General features: G+C 61.4%; 3 protein-coding genes across 4 annotated transcripts in view; all 3 read right to left on the bottom strand.

Annotated features, from left to right (window-relative positions):
- Positions 1–49: 49 nt before the first annotated feature.
- Positions 50–3267, bottom strand: TMEM82 (transmembrane protein 82). Its single transcript, XM_080378826.1, has 6 exons — positions 3174–3267; positions 3017–3089; positions 2584–2758; positions 1641–2049; positions 929–1116; positions 50–824 (listed from the first exon to the last, which is right to left on the bottom strand). The coding sequence occupies exons 1-6, from the start codon at positions 3250–3252 to the stop codon at positions 762–764; spliced, it is 987 nt and encodes a 328-aa protein (XP_080234952.1). The 5' UTR covers positions 3253–3267; the 3' UTR covers positions 50–761.
- Positions 3268–3609: 342 nt separating this feature from the next.
- Positions 3610–5873, bottom strand: SLC25A34 (solute carrier family 25 member 34). Its single transcript, XM_080378829.1, is given in 6 exon segments — positions 3610–3841; positions 3933–4067; positions 4166–4318; positions 4647–4712; positions 5284–5640; positions 5643–5873. Coding segments are annotated over 6 exon segments (1026 nt in total). The 5' UTR covers positions 5775–5873; the 3' UTR covers positions 3610–3658.
- Positions 5874–7083: 1210 nt separating this feature from the next.
- Positions 7084–15887, bottom strand: part of PLEKHM2 (pleckstrin homology and RUN domain containing M2) — a 28071-nt gene continuing 19267 nt past the window's right edge. For both annotated transcript variants that reach the window (XM_080378797.1, XM_080378798.1), the window contains 13 exons: positions 14454–14688; positions 12529–13308; positions 12200–12269; positions 12022–12112; positions 11655–11719; positions 11219–11307; positions 10452–10584; positions 10173–10363; positions 9820–9885; positions 9221–9380; positions 8810–8989; positions 8609–8725; positions 7084–8229 (listed from right to left, as the gene is read on the bottom strand). In XM_080378797.1, coding sequence (XP_080234923.1) covers positions 8092–8229; positions 8609–8725; positions 8810–8989; positions 9221–9380; positions 9820–9885; positions 10173–10363; positions 10452–10584; positions 11219–11307; positions 11655–11719; positions 12022–12112; positions 12200–12269; positions 12529–13308; positions 14454–14688 — 2315 coding nt within the window. In that variant the 3' untranslated portion in view covers positions 7084–8091. The remainder of the gene's footprint in view (positions 8230–8608; positions 8726–8809; positions 8990–9220; positions 9381–9819; positions 9886–10172; positions 10364–10451; positions 10585–11218; positions 11308–11654; positions 11720–12021; positions 12113–12199; positions 12270–12528; positions 13309–14453; positions 14689–15887) is intronic.

Below are 15887 nucleotides of genomic sequence, written 5' to 3'. Positions count from 1 at the left end.
TGTAGCCCCCCAAGCCCCATACAGCCCGAGGATGCCCCATACAGCCCCCCCAGAAAGCCCCAGGACACCCCATAGTACTGCCCCCCCAGGGCTGGGGGGTCTTGCCCAGGCAAGCAGCCACCTCTGGAGCCTCCCTCTCCCCAGATCGCACCCCACCTGCACAGGGGCTGTTGCCCCATGGCATGGCACGGCCAGCTGCAGCCAGGTGGGGAAACCGAGGCATGGGGGCACCTCTCAGGCCCAGAGGGTCTGTCAGGACAGAGGTCACCCCCTCTGTGCCTCAGTTTCCCCTCCTGGGGAGGAACTGCACCACCCACCTCCTCCACAAAGCTGCACCATAGCTGCCCAGAGCCCCTCTCAAGCATGATGGGACCCCAGCTCACTCTGTCCATGAATTTTGCTGGAAAACACCTTTATTTTCTGAGATTTATAAGCCCCTGGAGGCCCCTGCACTACGACAGCATGGCCCTGCAGCCACTGAGGATGGGGACATCCATCAGCACCCCACATCTCCGGTGGGACCAGGGAGCAAACCCTCAGCAGCACCCCAATCTCACTGGGTCCTCCCAAAACGCAGGGGCCATATAAGCCTCCCCCCGGCCTCCCCCACACCGTGGGATGGGGTCGAGCACCTTCTGGGAGCCCTTTTGCCTTTGTCCCCATGGGGGATCTGCAGCGGGGAGGATTTGGGGGGTGCCCATGTTTCGGGGACCTGGGCAAATCCACCCTGAGTTTCTGATGCCTGGTTACACCCCAGTTTATCAAGATGCTTCCTCCGATCTTGATCCTGACCACCTATCCAGCTGAGACCACTGGGCGAAATCCTACAGGAGATGGAAGAAGAGAAGCAGAAAGGCCCCTCACCATGGCCTCAGGGCTGCGGCCAGCCCCTCACCCCAGCCATGGTGGGGAGGTGACCCCATCTCACCTGCTGCCAGCATGCCTCCAGCAAGACACCGGCTCGGAGCAGGCACCACAGCTCTCCCAGCAGTGAGATGAAGACGTGGAGGACGTCGCTCCAACGGCCGACGGTGAGGAGGAGGATGAAGAGGCCGCCCATCCGTACCAGCACCGTCTGGTACACCGGCCGCCCGCCGGAGCTCTGTCGCTGCTCCTCTGCAAGGACGAGCCATCGGGGTGGCCACCGCAGGGATGACCCCGTCTCCTCCCCAGCCCCACGACCGGGGGGCACCGTGCACGTCGGGGATGCTATGGGGTGGCTTCACATCTAGCCCAGGGTGCCCTACACAGCCCTAGGATGTGCCGGACTGCCCCTACACAGCCCCAGAGTGCTCCGTGCTGCCCCACGTACCCCCAGGATGCACCATATACACTCCATACAGCCCCAGGTGGCCCACCGTACCCCACACACATACCCCCAGGATGTCCCATATGTTTCCATACACCCCAGGATGCCTCGTATACTCCCTATACAGCCCCAGGATGCCTCCATACGGCCCCATACACAGCCCCAGGTGGCCCACTGTACCCCCATATATCCCCAGGACTTCCCACACGGTTCCATACACCCCAGGGATGCCCCATATACCCCTATACCCACCCAGGATGCCCCACACTGGGACATACCCTCTTCAGCCTCAAAAAAAACCCCGTAACTGGGGGTTCGGTCCCCTTCTCACCTTGCATGTAGGTGACCAGCAGCGTGTAGCAGATGGTGAGCGGTGTCCAGAAGCGGACGGCCTCCGCCGTGGAGAGGAAATCCCGGTTGATGAGCGTCACGGCAGCCAGATCAGCCACGGCAAAGGTGATGGCCAAAGCATTGCGGAGCAGCCGGGGGATGCCGTGCCCGGCAGTGAGGAGGAGGATGCAGATGCCACAGTAACGTGCTCGGCTGTGCAGCTCGTAGAGGGTGCAGACGTGACGAGCCAGGCGCCGGGTGTAGGCAGCCAGCAGCCCCGCCAGCCCCGCCGCCAGCGCCAGGTTGCAGGTTCTGTGGGGAGCCCCTTCCAGCAAGAAGCTGAGGCCACAGGACACCCCACAGCCCAGCGAGTACTGGCACAGCAGGTAGAGCTGGCTGCTGTGGGCGCCCTGTGAGAGCAGGACGGCACCGTCAGCTGCTGCAGAGGGTGCAAAGCAGCAAGGGGATGCGTGGCTGCAAAGCAACGAATGGTTTTCTCCATGATGCAGCCCCCCAGACCCCACAAGTTTTGCATGCAGCAAGGAGATGCACGGCTACAAAGTGATACATGGCTTCCTCCATGCTGCACCCTGCAACGGGCCGCACAGTTGCAAAGGCATGCAAGCATGCAAAGCGACGCGTGGTTTTGTCCATGCCAGCCACCCCAATCCTCCCCGGAGGGGGAGCAGCAAGGGGATGCATCCCCCACATCACAGCCCCTGTCCTCACAGGTGTCGCAAGGTAGCAAGGGGACATGTGGCTGCAAAGCGACGCGTGCTCTCCTCCGCGCTGCAGCCCCCAAATCCCCCATGGCTGTTGCAGATCTGCAAGAGGACGCACGGTCACAAAGCAACTGCCTCGCAAAGCTGCAAGGGATGCACGGTTTCACGGCTCCCGCCATGCCACTGCCCTGCCGTGCCTCAGTTTCCCCAGTCCTGCCTCACCTTGCCGAGGGAGAGGACAGTGGAAATGGCGCGCAGGGAGAACTCCAGCACCACCAGCGCGGCCACGCGGGAGCCCACCAGTGCCAGCACGGCCGTCAGCACCACCACGTGTAGCGGCTCCAGCACCTGCCGCTGCGCCTGGATCGCCTCCTTCTGCGCCTGCCTCTCGGGGTGGCTGGGGACAGCAGGGGGGATGCTGAGCCGGCACCACGTCCCCTCCCTCCGCCCCCACCCCAAAAATGGGGCACCAGCCTCAGAGACCCCCTTGTGCTTTGCAGCCGGGGAAGGAGGGTGCAACCCCTGCCCTGCTCAGGCCACCACCAGCACCCATGGGTGCCGAGGGCTGCGGCCCCCCAAGAGTGGATCCCAAAAGCAGATCCCAAGAGCAGCTCCCTGGAACAAATCCCACGGGGGAAGAAGGGCCGGTGCTTACTTCAGGCACTGGATGTAAAGGTAAACCTTCAGGAGGCTGCAGAGCATCGACACAGCGCAGGCACCCACCAGCCCTGCAGGGAAAAGGCAGCAGCGGGTCACCGGTGTCCCTTGGGCTGTCCCCAAGCTGCCCACATGCCACCCTGGGGGGCTCTCACCTTGCAGGAGCGCATCCAGCAGCGCCCAGCCCCACGCCAGCCCAGGCAATGGCGGCAGCCAGGACCCCAGAGAAAACATTTTCAGTGGAGAGGAGCCACGGCGCAACCAGCCTGGGCTCCAAGGTCCACTGGGCGGAGGCTGGGAGCAGCCCCTCCGGCTAGTAAATCATTACTGGGGCAAGTGGGGGCAGCTGGAGCCCTGGCTGGAGGAGCTGAGCTCCAGCTGCCCCATGGAAGGGAAAATGAGGGTGGGGAGAAGGGATGCGGTGATGGGATGCACATGGTGGGGCTTAGGGACCACCAGCATCTTCAATCCCCCCGCCCCCAGCATCACCCTTACCCAGCCCAACGCATCGCAGCGTTTCAGGTCCTGGCTTTTCAGGGCGTAACCCCCTCCCCATTTGCACCACCCCAAAGACCCCGAAATGACGCCAAAAATAGAAAAACCCCTTTATTAATGGCTGTGGTGGGGCCAAGAGCCTGTCCTACGGCCCTGGGGGCTGCTGGTGCTGCACCATCTTCCTGAGCTCGTCCCAAAAGAAGAGGCTGAGGACGGTGTGGGGGCCGAGGCGGAGGTAGACGGCGCCGATGCCCTTGTACAAGCCCAGCAGCCCCTCTTTGCTGGAGATTTTCAGGATGCAATCCAAAAAACCCCGGTAGAGCTTGCCCTGGGGAGAGAGGAGCAGGCTGCGCACCCCTGCCAGACGCAATCCTGGGAAAAGCTGTGTCCCATCCCCCCCGTTTCCCCAGTGGCCTTACCGTGCCGTCGGCATCCACCGGCTGGTTGTAGAGACGGGTGCTGATCACGTCGAAAGGCGTCATCGTCACCGCCACAGCCACGCCGCTCACCATGCCCCCTGCCAGCACCGTCGCCCAGCTGCCCTCCCCGAACCACTGCGGGAAGGATTGGCCACCAGCTCTTCTCCCCCCACCATCAAAAAAAGGGAGCGGGGGGCTGGTGGCAGCCCGACCTGGCACGTGTTGCCCCTCACCTGGCGCTCGCAGACCCAGTCCTTGGCGGAGGTGAAGGTGGCGAGCTGCGCGGCTGAGCCCACCGCCACGCGGGGCACGGCGCCCGTCACCCCCCGCCACAGCCCCGCCACCCCGTGCTGCTTGTAGATGCTCTCAAACGCGTCGGAGATGCTCTGGGGAAGAGAGGAAAGGCAGGAAAAATGGGAATGGGGCATCCCACCCTGGGAACATTTCCCACCCCAGCGTGCAAAACCCCATTCTGTCGGTGGCACGAAGCCACCGTGGCCCTGGCTGGGTGACAACGGTCCCGAGGGGTGCACAGCCCTGGTGTCACGGCTCTCTGTCCTCACACCGTTATTTATAGCATCTCTGTGGGGCCAAGCTGCCAAACTGCAGCTTTAACTACCCAGTGGCCAAAACAGCGCTGTCCCCACCAGGTCCCGGCACAGCCAAGGTGCCACCTTGGCACCTTGTGTGTCCCCCCACCCTATCCCCGCTCACCTCATGGTTGTGCTGGTGGCCCACGGCCATGGCTGACAGCGTCTGGGCCTGGAGGTGAGTCTTGACCTGGGGGAGGGGACAGCACCGGGTGACGAGACGCCCCCAAGCCCCCACGCTGGGACAGGCTGTGGTTCCCCCTCCTCTGTCCTTAGCAGCTTTTGGGGTGCTTTAAGCCCCTCTGGCAGATGTGGGGTGCCCAGATGTGTCACCAAGCAGCACCCCCAGGCTTTGAACCCAGTTTTTTTTTTTCACCCCTCCCACCCCGGGACAAAGGGACCCTGCAAACGCTCCCCTTTGAGCTCTGCAACCCCAAAACCAGGGGAGATGCTAAAAAGGGGGGACACCCTCTCATTTCCTTATGAGGGAGCTCAGGTTCCCAGGAGGGGGGGATTTTGGGAGTAGGGGGGGTGGGATTTGTGGGAGGGGGGGGGGGAGCATGCACACAGCAGCCCCACATTTTTGGGGGTGAAGCAAAGCAGCGGGAGAAGGGATGCACCAAGCCAGTGTTTATAGGATGCAGCCAGCTCCACGGCGGCCAAATCTTTTGAGGGGAGGAGGGGATCCCCGAAATGCCCCCCCCGTCCTTCCTCCACCCCCACCCCCCTCCAGAAGGGCTCCAGGGCAGAGCAGCACTCACCAGGTACGCGGGGCTGCCCACGACGGCTCCCACCGCCCCAGCCACGGCCCCGGCGGCCACGGTACCCCCGGGATACCCGGTCCAGCCGGCGTCCTCGGCGTGGGAGTAGCAGTAAAACCGCACGCCGTTCATCAGCCCCTGGTAGAGCAGGCCAGCCGCCAGGCCCTTCTGCAGCCCCCGCAGCCCGTCAGCCCGGCACACGGCCCCCACCGCCTGCAGCACCCCCCGGTAGGGCCGGGGGTAGGTGCCGGGGGGCTGCAGTTCGCCCTGCAGCTGCAGCCGCGTCTTGACCACCTCCAGCGGGTTGGTGAGGACGCAGGCCAAGCAACCGGCCGCGGCCCCCAGCACCAGGTCGGTGGCGGGGGGGACCCCCCCGGCTGGGGACCCCCCTCCTGCCACGCGGGGTCTGTTTTGGGGGGGGGTAAGGGAATTCCTGCAGAGAGGCGGGGGGGGGGCCCGGGGAAGGGTGCGAGGGCCCCAGCGCCCGCCATGCGGCACCTGCCTGCAGGGATGGCCCCAGGCTCCACCTTCCCCCCCCCGCAGGGAAAAAATGGGGGGGGGGGGGGACAGACACGAGCGCCGCCTCTTGCAAACCAACCCCCCCCCCCCCGCTCCATCTGAAGCCACCCCCCAATGTAGGGAAGGGATATGGGGCAAAGGTCAGGGCTGGGGGTGCATCTCGTGTGCCCCCCAACCCCCCCCCCACCCGCAGCCAAATCTCAGGCGGCCTCGTCTCGTCTCACGTGACTTGGCGAAGCCCCGGCGCAAACGGGAAAAAAGGGCAGTTTCTGCGGAAAAAGCCAGGACGCGCTAAAATTGAAATAAAAGCTGAGGAAGGTGGGGTTGGGGGGGGGGGGCACGAGGAGACAACCCCCCCTTCCCCCCAGCCAGCTGGATGCACCCCGGGGAGAGCTATGGGGACCGGTTAACTCACTGCATGTGCGGTGGGGGGGGGGTGGGTGTCGGGGGGGTGGGGGTTGCGGGGGTCTCGTTCTCCTCTCCCCTCTCATGGTTACAGAAATGCTTTGGAATTAGAGCGCCCCAGGCCTAAAAGCTGCGGGGGGGGTGGTGGTGTCACTGTCCGTGTCGTCCGTCCCCCCCATCCTCCCCCTCCCTATTCCTATTTTTAGGGCTGCAGTGACCCCTTGGTCACCACCTCAGTGATTCCTGGGGGGGGGGGAAACCCCCCCAAACTCCCCCACCCCGATGGCTACCCCATCCCCGATATCCCCCCTAATTGCTGCCCCATCCCTGATATCCCCCCAAACTCCCCCAATTGCTGCCCCACCCCCAGTATCCCAATAGCCACCACCTCCCCTGTATCCCCAATTGCTGCCCCATCCCCAATATCCCCCTAAAATCCCCCGATAGCCACCCCATCCCCAATATTCCCTTAAACTGCCCCACGCTGGCCACGCCACCCCAAATATCCCCCCAACTCCCCCCCCTTTAATCCCCAAAGGCGAGGGAGGGTTGATGGGGAAGGTGGGTGACGCTGCAGCCTGGCCCTGGGGCTGTTTATTCCTTGTCTAGACTGGGAAGAGCTCCTGGATCCAGGGATAAACACGGCCAGGGCATCAGGACGGATGATTCATGGTTGAAGACCATGAACGTGCCCTGCCGCAGGATTAACGCTGCCGGGGTTCAGCGAGGAGCTGGGGGGGCCCGTCCTCCCCTTCTCTCCGGCTTAAACCCCCCTTCTCCCTGCCCCACAGTGAAGCTGTGGGCCCTAACAGCACAGGGAAGGCAGGGTGGGGGGGAAGAGCAGCCCCCCAGCATGGGAGGGGGCGTCGGGCCAAATCCGCGTTCCCAACGGGCATTTATTTGGGGATGTATATACATATACATTCAGTCACATACGTTTCCTCCCAGAAAAAGGCCCCATGAACGTCTGGTACATGAGAAGGTTTTCCGGAGTATTATTATTATTTAAAAGCTGGGGTCGTGCCCCAAAAGGCTCGCTGGAGAGGGCAAGTGGCAACGGGCCCTCGCTAGCCTTGGATGCAGTGAGCTGAGATGGGGACATGTTTGGCGGCAGCCATGTGACAACGTCCCTTAGGACACCTGAAGAACATTGCAGTCGGTCTCTGCTCTCCCCCGGCACGTGGGGCCAGCATCCAAACCTCAAACCAGCTTCCGAGAGCTCCCGAAACCCTGCTGGAATATTTAAGGGCAAATTTTTGGCCCCGGTCCTTCTTCCTTAGTCTCACATCTCATCGAGAGGCTGGGGAGTGGTTTTGCCATGTCCAGAAGCCCTGGGCGAGACCTCCCGGCCTGGGAGAGGTGGCGAAGCGGAGCTGTACTCTGTGATTGTATTAGCAAGGAGAAAACATGCACGGCAGCGATTTAGTGTTCCCCTTCCACCACCTCCGTGGCCCCTAGCCTGTTCTAAAATGAACAAGTCCTCAATCCTGCTCCCCGCCGCACTGGGGGGATGCTCTCCCCCAGCCCACCCCACTCCTACCCTCTCCCTCACTACTAGTGGGATATTTTTCCGTGAAAGGCAAATTATTTTGCCCCGTGGCAGCTGGATGAGGAGGGCGGCGCAGGCTGGCCTGCATGGCTGTACAAGGAAAGGGGGCGAGCTCAGCCTCGCCTCCAGCGTGGTGAAGCGTCTGGTTGCTCCCCAAAACGTGCTGGATGTCCCCAGCTCAGTGGAGAGCGTGGTGGGGACGGGTCCACGCCTGCAGGCATGTTCCTGGCGGGGACTGAGCGATGGCGGGCAGGTTTGGGGTGCTGGGGCAGCCAGACAGAAGCTCTGCTCTCCAAAACCGGGCCCCTGGCAGCTGTCCTTCCCCCCGGCCGGGGTTAACACCAAGGGTCCCGCTCCGCTCGCCCGCGGCAGAGGCTGTCGCTGCGCTGCCAGGCGCTGTCGATGAGGCTCTGAGCGTCCTCGCATTTCTTCTTGACAGCGGCATCCAGAATGGCCTTGTGCAGGAGGTCGACCTGGAACACACACGGAGGGCAGTCAGGAGGGGAACGAACCACAGCTGCTTCTCCTCCCTGTTGTAAAACCACCTCAAAAAGAGCCGGGAAAGTTGCCAGTGTCATAAATACGGGTGACAGAGGGGGACGGGGCTGACCCAGGTTCCTCCCCAGTCCCCTTGCCAGCCCTGGATGCTCGTGGCCCATCTCACCAGGGGACTCGGGCTGCAAATCCCACATCCTGTGGTTATATGGACACTGAGGAGCTCCGTGGCTCTCCCACCCTTCGTGGGAAAGCTGGGCTCACCCTGCAGGGAAACATCCACCCATGCCTTCCTCGGAGGGCCCCGCTCGCCCTTCCTCGCCGGAGGAAGGGTGTGACGCAGCCTCGCACCCTCACCTGGTAGATGTTTCTCCACGCGGCGTTCAGCGCTGAGAGGAACCTCTCCAGTTCTGTAGTGCAACTAAAATAGAGGACCCAGGGGGGCAGGAACTGCTTGCTGTCCTGAGCAAACTCCTAAACACCAGGAGAGAGGCCGGCCGTTACCGCTCCGGTCCTTGGCCAGCCGTGGGCCAGCCGGTCCCGAAGCACCATGCTCACCAGGATACAGTACTCCTTGCCAGCCTCCGTGGAGATGGCGGTGATGTCCGTCAGCTCCACGGTGCCCAGCGAGCGGAAGAAGCTGGTCTGGCAGTCCTCGTGGCAGGTGAAAGCCTTCTCGTCCGTCAGCACCAGGCAGCAGGGGACGCAAGGCGTGGGGGCAACACCCTGGGGGATCACCTGCACGGGGAGGGGAAACGGGGGGTGGTAAACTGGCCTGAAGGAGCCCCATCTCCATGGGGTGTCCCGTGGGGAAGCCCTCCTGGCTCGGGAGAAAACTGCCCGCTCCATCCCTACCAGACATCCCCGCTCCCTTGGGCAGCTCCGTGCCGGCCGGGCTGCACCCCACAGGGAGTCTGGGCCAAGGAGGGGGTCAATGCGCCCACACCTGGGGGCCTGTCCCCAGCTCACCCCTTTGGAGACAGCCTGGCAGAAGTACTGCATCCAGTCCGCCATGTCCTCCTCGTTCTCGGCGCTCAGCTCCAGGGAGGGCCGGTCTGTCAGGATCACCTGGAAGGAGTGGGGCCGGTCGGTGGTGTTGGAACGCCGGCATCCCCCGCACTGCTCGCCGCTGGGAGAGAGGGGGGAGGATGGAGATCAGCGGGACGGACTAGCCTGAAAGCAGCCTCCCTCTGCTCTCCCTGCGCTGCACGTCACCCCTTTTCCCCCACAAGCGCTCGGTTCCCATCTGTGACGATGGCCTCCTCCACCTCCGCATGCTGCGGCAGAGCCGGAGCTGAGCGTGGCGGTCGCCCAGCGTGGCTCTCGGAGGGGTACGTCAGCCCCTCAGAGGCCAGTTCCCCAGCAAAGGGTGGGCTCGGTGTGCCAAACCCAGGAGAAAATGAGCTCCACGCAGCGGAGCCGAAGCCAACGGGCACCTGTACCCAGCCAGGAGCAAGTAGGGTGTCCTGCAGCACCGACTGGATCATCAGCTGCCCCGAAACACCTCCCTCAATATCCGAAGGAGCGCCTGAACCCCAGATCCCCCCCGCATCCCACCAGCCGCTTACCCCATGTTGATGGAGAGCAGAGGCGTGACGTCGGTGCGATCCGGGTACTGGTACAAGATCCCGTTGCTGCCGTTTGGGAAGATGAGAGGTGGTAGCTGGAGTCAGCTCGGCTCCGACAGCCACCCGGCCACCCTCTGCTTTGGTCACGCAGCGGCTCCTTCCCTGCCCTGCCCTCCACCCCACACAGCCCCCCGGTGTTGCATTCCTGCCGCTGGGCAGCCACAGCTGGTGGCTTTAGCCTCCCAGGTGACAAAATAGGTCCTTTCACCTCCCAAGCAGCTCCTGAGCAGCAAACTGGTCCCAGCACCCAGCCCTGGCTGGCCCCAGTCCCAACCCAGAGCCCCAGCACCCACCTGAGCACCACGAAGCAGGTCTTCCACTGCTCCTTGCCCAGGTAGGAGGTCCCCGCTTTGTAGTGCAGGATGCCGTCCTTGGTGACCGTGTTTTCAGCGGAGGTGTAGCTATTGTTGGTGGGTCCCAGCGCCTCGTCCATGGGGTCTTCCCAGTGAACGAGGCCGTAGAAACGCACGACGACATTGCAGGCCTGTGAGAATGAGGCGGAGGAGTGAACAGGAGGGGGTCTCCCACGAGCCACCACCGCCTGCAGCGATGGCCGCGACATCCAAACTCACCTCGCACTTGGACTCCTGGGCCACGAACTTTGCAAGTGCCAGTTTCTCCATGGTGGCATCTGTGAGGATACTGGGGTACGGGGGCTCCCGGCACCCTTTGATCATGGCTGATTTCAAGGAGACCAGGAAAAACCTGAGAGGGAGGCAGAGATCTCCGATGAGGCCAGGGCGAACAGCCCCTCACCTCCCTCACACACTGTGATGCCAAAGGGGCTTCCCTTCAACGTTGGCCTCCGGTTTTCCAGACCAAAGGGTCTCGAAATCAACCTACAGACCAAAGGCGATGGGGGCTGCAAAGTCTGAACTCCAGGAAGGAGACGGGCGAGACTGGGAGATGGACATCCATCCCACCACAGCTCTCGGCAGGGCCATCTGGGCCCTGAAGAGGTCACCTCTCTGGGCTGACAACACGCAGAGACCTGGGGATGTGCCTTGAAAGTCAAGGCCTTGTCTCTGCTCATCCCAAGTGAACCAAGGACAGGCAGCCTGCGTTGCCCAGAGCCCCGAGGCCGTCAGCCTGAGGGACAGGTGACTGAGGGTATAATCAGGGAAGGGGCTTTGGGTTTATTCACGCTCAAGGCATTTCCAGCTACCTGCAGGGTTTCGACGGTGGCATCAAACCAAACCTCAAACCCCCAGCTGGTGGTAGGACTTTGTTGTGAAGGGCTGTCACCGGGGTTTCTTGCATTCCCCAAGTCACCCCGGGAGCCCGAGGGGCCGCACGCTGGGAGGAAAGCGCCGCAGTTCCTTGCCCGGTCCCTGCTTACTCGGTGAGAGCCACGTCCGCGGTGTCGAGCAGGAACTGCTTCCTCCGATTCGTGCACACCAGAGTCACCGTCTGCTGATCCAGCCCAACCTGTGCCACGTAAAACCAGTTAAAGCAGCCGGGTGGGAGATGAGCTGCAACGCAGCAGGGCTGAACCTGGCTTCTGGCCCCAGCAGAGAAGGTCAGCAGTTGCTCTGCTGCCCGTGTGAAGACACAAGCAAGCTGGGCACCCGCCGAGGTGGCATCTGACGGGGGATCACTTTGAACTCTCCCAGTGTCAGAGTTACTGGCCAAAAAAGCTCCCCGTGGACAGAGCACCCAACAAAACCACCCCACCGTGCAGCTCCTGACACCCCTGCGGCCAGACAGGCGAGGACTGCCCCCCCCTCGCCTCCTGCTCCTCACAAGAGGGCTGACCCGAGCCAGACTGCACTCACCGAGATGTAGTCCAGCTCATTGTAGGAAACCGCCTCCTCCACCATGTACGGCTTCTCCGCTGCCCCTGGCACAGACACAAAGAGCCACATGAAGGGGGGCAAAGGACCTGCAGCAGCAGCAACAGACCTGCAAACCAAGCTGTGTCCCAGGCAGCACGGAGCCACAGGGCATGTGTCCCAGGGCTTCTCGGGGGACAAGTCACCCTGAGCTCCCTACTGTGACTGCCACTGCTCCGGGGGACACGGGGGGACTGGCAGGAGCTGGCAGTGGATGTAGCAAGCTACGGTGCCCTCATTTACGGACAAGCCACGAGTCAAGCAAGCCTCCTCCCTGCAGCTGAGCATAGAGGCTGTCGGGACAGGATACCTTTCCGGATCAGGTACACGTAGCAATCTGTCAGCAGGACGTAGATCAGCTGCAGGTTCCCCTCCATGTGCCCGGTGCTCATTCGGATCATCTGTGTGGAGAGAAACAAGCTCTCAGGCTGCGGCTGACGCAGGCACAGAGCTGGTCCTTCACGGGAGATGGATGGTGACCACCTTACCCTGAACAACTGCTCCTCGTTCTCCCGAAAGACGTGGATCATCAGCAGGAGAAGATGGTTATTATCCACCCTGTGAAGAGAGACAGTAGAGGATGGACACAGATGCAGAGCTGGGTGAGTCGAGAAAGGGCAATTCCCTTCCTGATTGACCTTGTCCATGATTTGGGCACCTGCTGACCATCCAAGACCTTTTTGTCCTGACCCCTTGGTGCCTCTTCATCCTGGAAAAGGGTGGGCTTTGCCCCCCCAACCCAGAACAACGGAAAAGTGACAGGTTGAGCTCAAGACTATTTGGAAGATGCTCTCCCTGCTGAGCAAACCAGCCTCACCTGAACTCGGAGGGATGGGTCAGCTCCGAAGGGCTGCCCTGCCCTTCCTCCACACCAGAGTCCTCAGCACTGCTCGGGGAAGGGCTGGGCTGCTCCTTCTTCGGCTCACGGAGAGCCTGGGGGTTGGCAGTTTCTGTCTGACCAGTTTGGGGTTCATCACTCGCCCCTCCAGACCCCTCTACTGCCCCAACTGCTTCTCCCTCTTTGTCTTCTTCTTTTTCAGGAGCCTCAGGGCTACCAGAAACATGTGGCGGTTGGCCAGGCCCTGGAGTGTCATGGTGGCCACCACCTGATGCAGCAGCGTTTGGACTCTCGACGGTAAAGCGGTAGAAGTCCATGGGGGCTGAAATCCCCTCACTAAAGTCGCCAGAGGACGATCCATCTGGGGTCTCCCCTGGCATGCCAGTCCGAAAGGACTGCCCGGGGAGCTCGAGGGGGGCGTTCCAGCCACCAGGGTCCAGCTGCCCGTTGAGCCTGTCCATCACCTTGCTCAGCGGCTGCCCCACGCTCTCCATGGACGTGTCCTTCATCTCGGGGATGCGTAAAGCCAGCTGGCTGAGGGCAGAGCGCTGACGACCCTCCTCCTGCCCGCTCGGGTTTGGCTCACCAGCCGGGGCAGGGGGGGCATCGTCTCTCTGCGGGTCTTCTCTGTCACTCAGCCCGTTCACGCCGCTGTCTCCACTGGCCTGCTGGGTCTCAGACGCTACAGGCGCAGGGGTGTTCACTGGCTCCTCGGGCTTCACCTTCTTCTTCTTCCCCGTTTTCTTCTTCTTGGCTAACCTGCATGGTGAGACACCAATGAAGATGTCACACCTGGGCGTGCTAAGACTTCTGTAATATAGAGAGGGGTCCCACCCTTTCCCAACAACCTCCCTTTGCAGTTTTCCCTGTTGCAGAGAAATCCTTATACCAAGGGGAACATCGCTCAACACCCGAGTCCTCATCTCCATGCTGGCCAGCCCATGACAAGCAAGGTATGGGTGCTGCTTCCTACCTATCCAAAAAAGAAAAAAGGTGCTGGCTGCTGGAGGCAGCGTCTTGGGCTTCCTTTGGCTGCAAAGGGGATCACAAATGGATGTGGAGCTAAAGGGACCTGGGAGAAATCCCTTGAGAGCCAGATGCTGGGAGGAGAGGTTGCAAGAGGCCATGGGAATGCCGGGTCCCCGCCTGCCAGAAAAGGAAGATGCAGGCTGGAGCCCGAACAGCACACGGGGCTGGGGAAGTGTTCAGGCCTCCCACGGCACCCAAACTGCTGCCAGGTCACTCTTGTTTGGGAAGCCAGCACCGTGCTCCCCTTGCCGTGTGCCTGCCCTGGGTTACCCAACATAACCCAGCTCCTCTGCTCCTCCCAGGAAAAACAGGGCACGAGAACAAAGCACAGGCCTGCTGGGCTGGTTTTGGGGTGTCCCCGTCCCCAGGTGTGAGCAGACGGAGCCTTGAGCTCTTTGTCTGGGTTAAGGGCTCTGAGGGATCCCTGGGGATCTCCTCTGCAAGAGTCAAACACAGGCCAGCAGGTCTGCAGAGGCATCTCCCTCGACAGGTTTAGCCACAGCTCCTTGACAAACAAGAGGAAGGACAGCAGAGACGATCTGAGGCCCAGAGGTGCTGCAAACCTGCCACCAGCTGGAGAAAGCTTCGAGTAAAAGCTCCCGGCTTCCTCTGAGCTCTCTGATACAGACTGTTGGGCAAAAGTGTTTAAGCTGAGCCAGCCTGTACCTCTACAGACCCAAGGAACCAGCTCTGTTGACACCTACAGAGCATCAGTTGGTGTCTGGAGGTTTAAAACCACTTTTTCACGATGGTATAAAAGCTACGCCACAGATGCTGTCTCTGTCAGGCTACAAGGGGTGGCAGGCACATCATCAACCTCTGGTGACAGATGACACTGAAGGGCACGTTTCCAGGCCAGGCAGCTCTGTCCCTACCTGATGACTTCCAGTTCTGTGCAGCTCTCAGACTGGTCCGTGCCTTCAGGGGTGGCTTCTGCCCTCTCCTGGGAAGCTGTGTGCACCGGTGTGGTCTCAGCAGAGGACGGTGCATCGGTTTTCTCCTCGTTGAAGGGGTTGTAGCGCTGCGTCGGGCTCTTCACGGAGGCCTTGCTGCCGTTCGCCTCCGAGGCGGTGGAGCGCGGGCAGCTGAGCGTGTCTGTGAGGTCTCCATCTGCAAAGACAAGAAGGGAAGAGCGGGATTAATGTCAGCTCGGGCACCTGGATCAAGTCAAACCAAGCAAAGCCGCGCGCTGGGGGGCTGGGGCACTACACAGTCACTGTACTGATCGCAGTGACACCATCGCGGGCACTGGCAGAGCGCCGTCGGACCAGCGTAGCTTCAGATTGCTGCGGGTAGCAGGCTCTTTGCGAGGAGGGACAGAGAGGCCAGCGTGAGACCCAGCATCGCTCTGCCTTTTGCACCCACTGCAATTTAGACAACGCCTGGAAATACCAGCTCGGCTACCCACGACCCGGCAGCCAGGTTAAGTAGAGGCAGCATCCTTGGGAAGGAACTGGAGGGGTCTGGGGGCCACAGTGCTCCTTAGCAAGGTGACAGCAAGCTAACGAGGCTGCTGCCCTGCATTGCTGCTTTCCCCCTGCGACGGGGTCTTGGGAAGATGCTCGCCTGGCTAGAAGGGCAGGACCGGAGCCAGCCCAGAGAGCAGCGATCCTTACGGAGCTGGCTGCTTTCCTCTGCTTGCATGAGACGCACAAGGGGGGCTGGAGGTGTGCTGGAGGGGGGACACAGCATTCACCGGGGTCCGAGCGCACAGAGGGGTTGTAGCACAACCGGCTTGGCCCACGTTAGTCTTCAGAGGGAAAAGGAGCAGCAGAGAAGGGCGAGAGGAGTCATGCTCGGAGTTACCCATCCACAGAGTCATGGTTACAGGAAGGTTACCCATGCCCTTCTCTTCTCCAGCACCCTTCGTTTCCAAAGCCAGCTGGGCAGGGAGACCCCTTCGGGAGGGAACCACAGCCCTGGCAGACTGACTCAGGGGCTTACATTTTAAATAGAAAAATGAAACCTCTTATAAAACTCTAATAAAGGCAGTTTTGTGATGGCCGATTTCAAAGCACGGCTTTGTTCCTGCTGAAACGCCTGCCCTGCAGCGTGGAGGGTGCGAACTCTATCAAGGGAAGTAAATCGGGTAGATTTTTAATGCCTACATTAAAGGGAAAATAAAACATTTACAAGCTATTTCAGCCCCAGGCTTCTAGCCTGCCTCACCAAAATGAACGTCACTTCTTTTGCCTAAGCCCTACTGGTTAAGACAAAACAATCTTTGTCAAAAATACAGAATTTTACCCCCAGAAGCATTTGCTGAAAACAAGGAACTGCCCCAACTTTCTTAACCTTTTGCTCTGGTA

This window comes from Falco punctatus, assembly GCF_963210335.1.
Source record: "Falco punctatus genome assembly, chromosome: 3".
NCBI classification, from domain to species: Eukaryota; Metazoa; Chordata; class Aves; order Falconiformes; family Falconidae; genus Falco; species Falco punctatus.
This window is presented reverse-complemented; position numbering and strand designations above follow the sequence as displayed.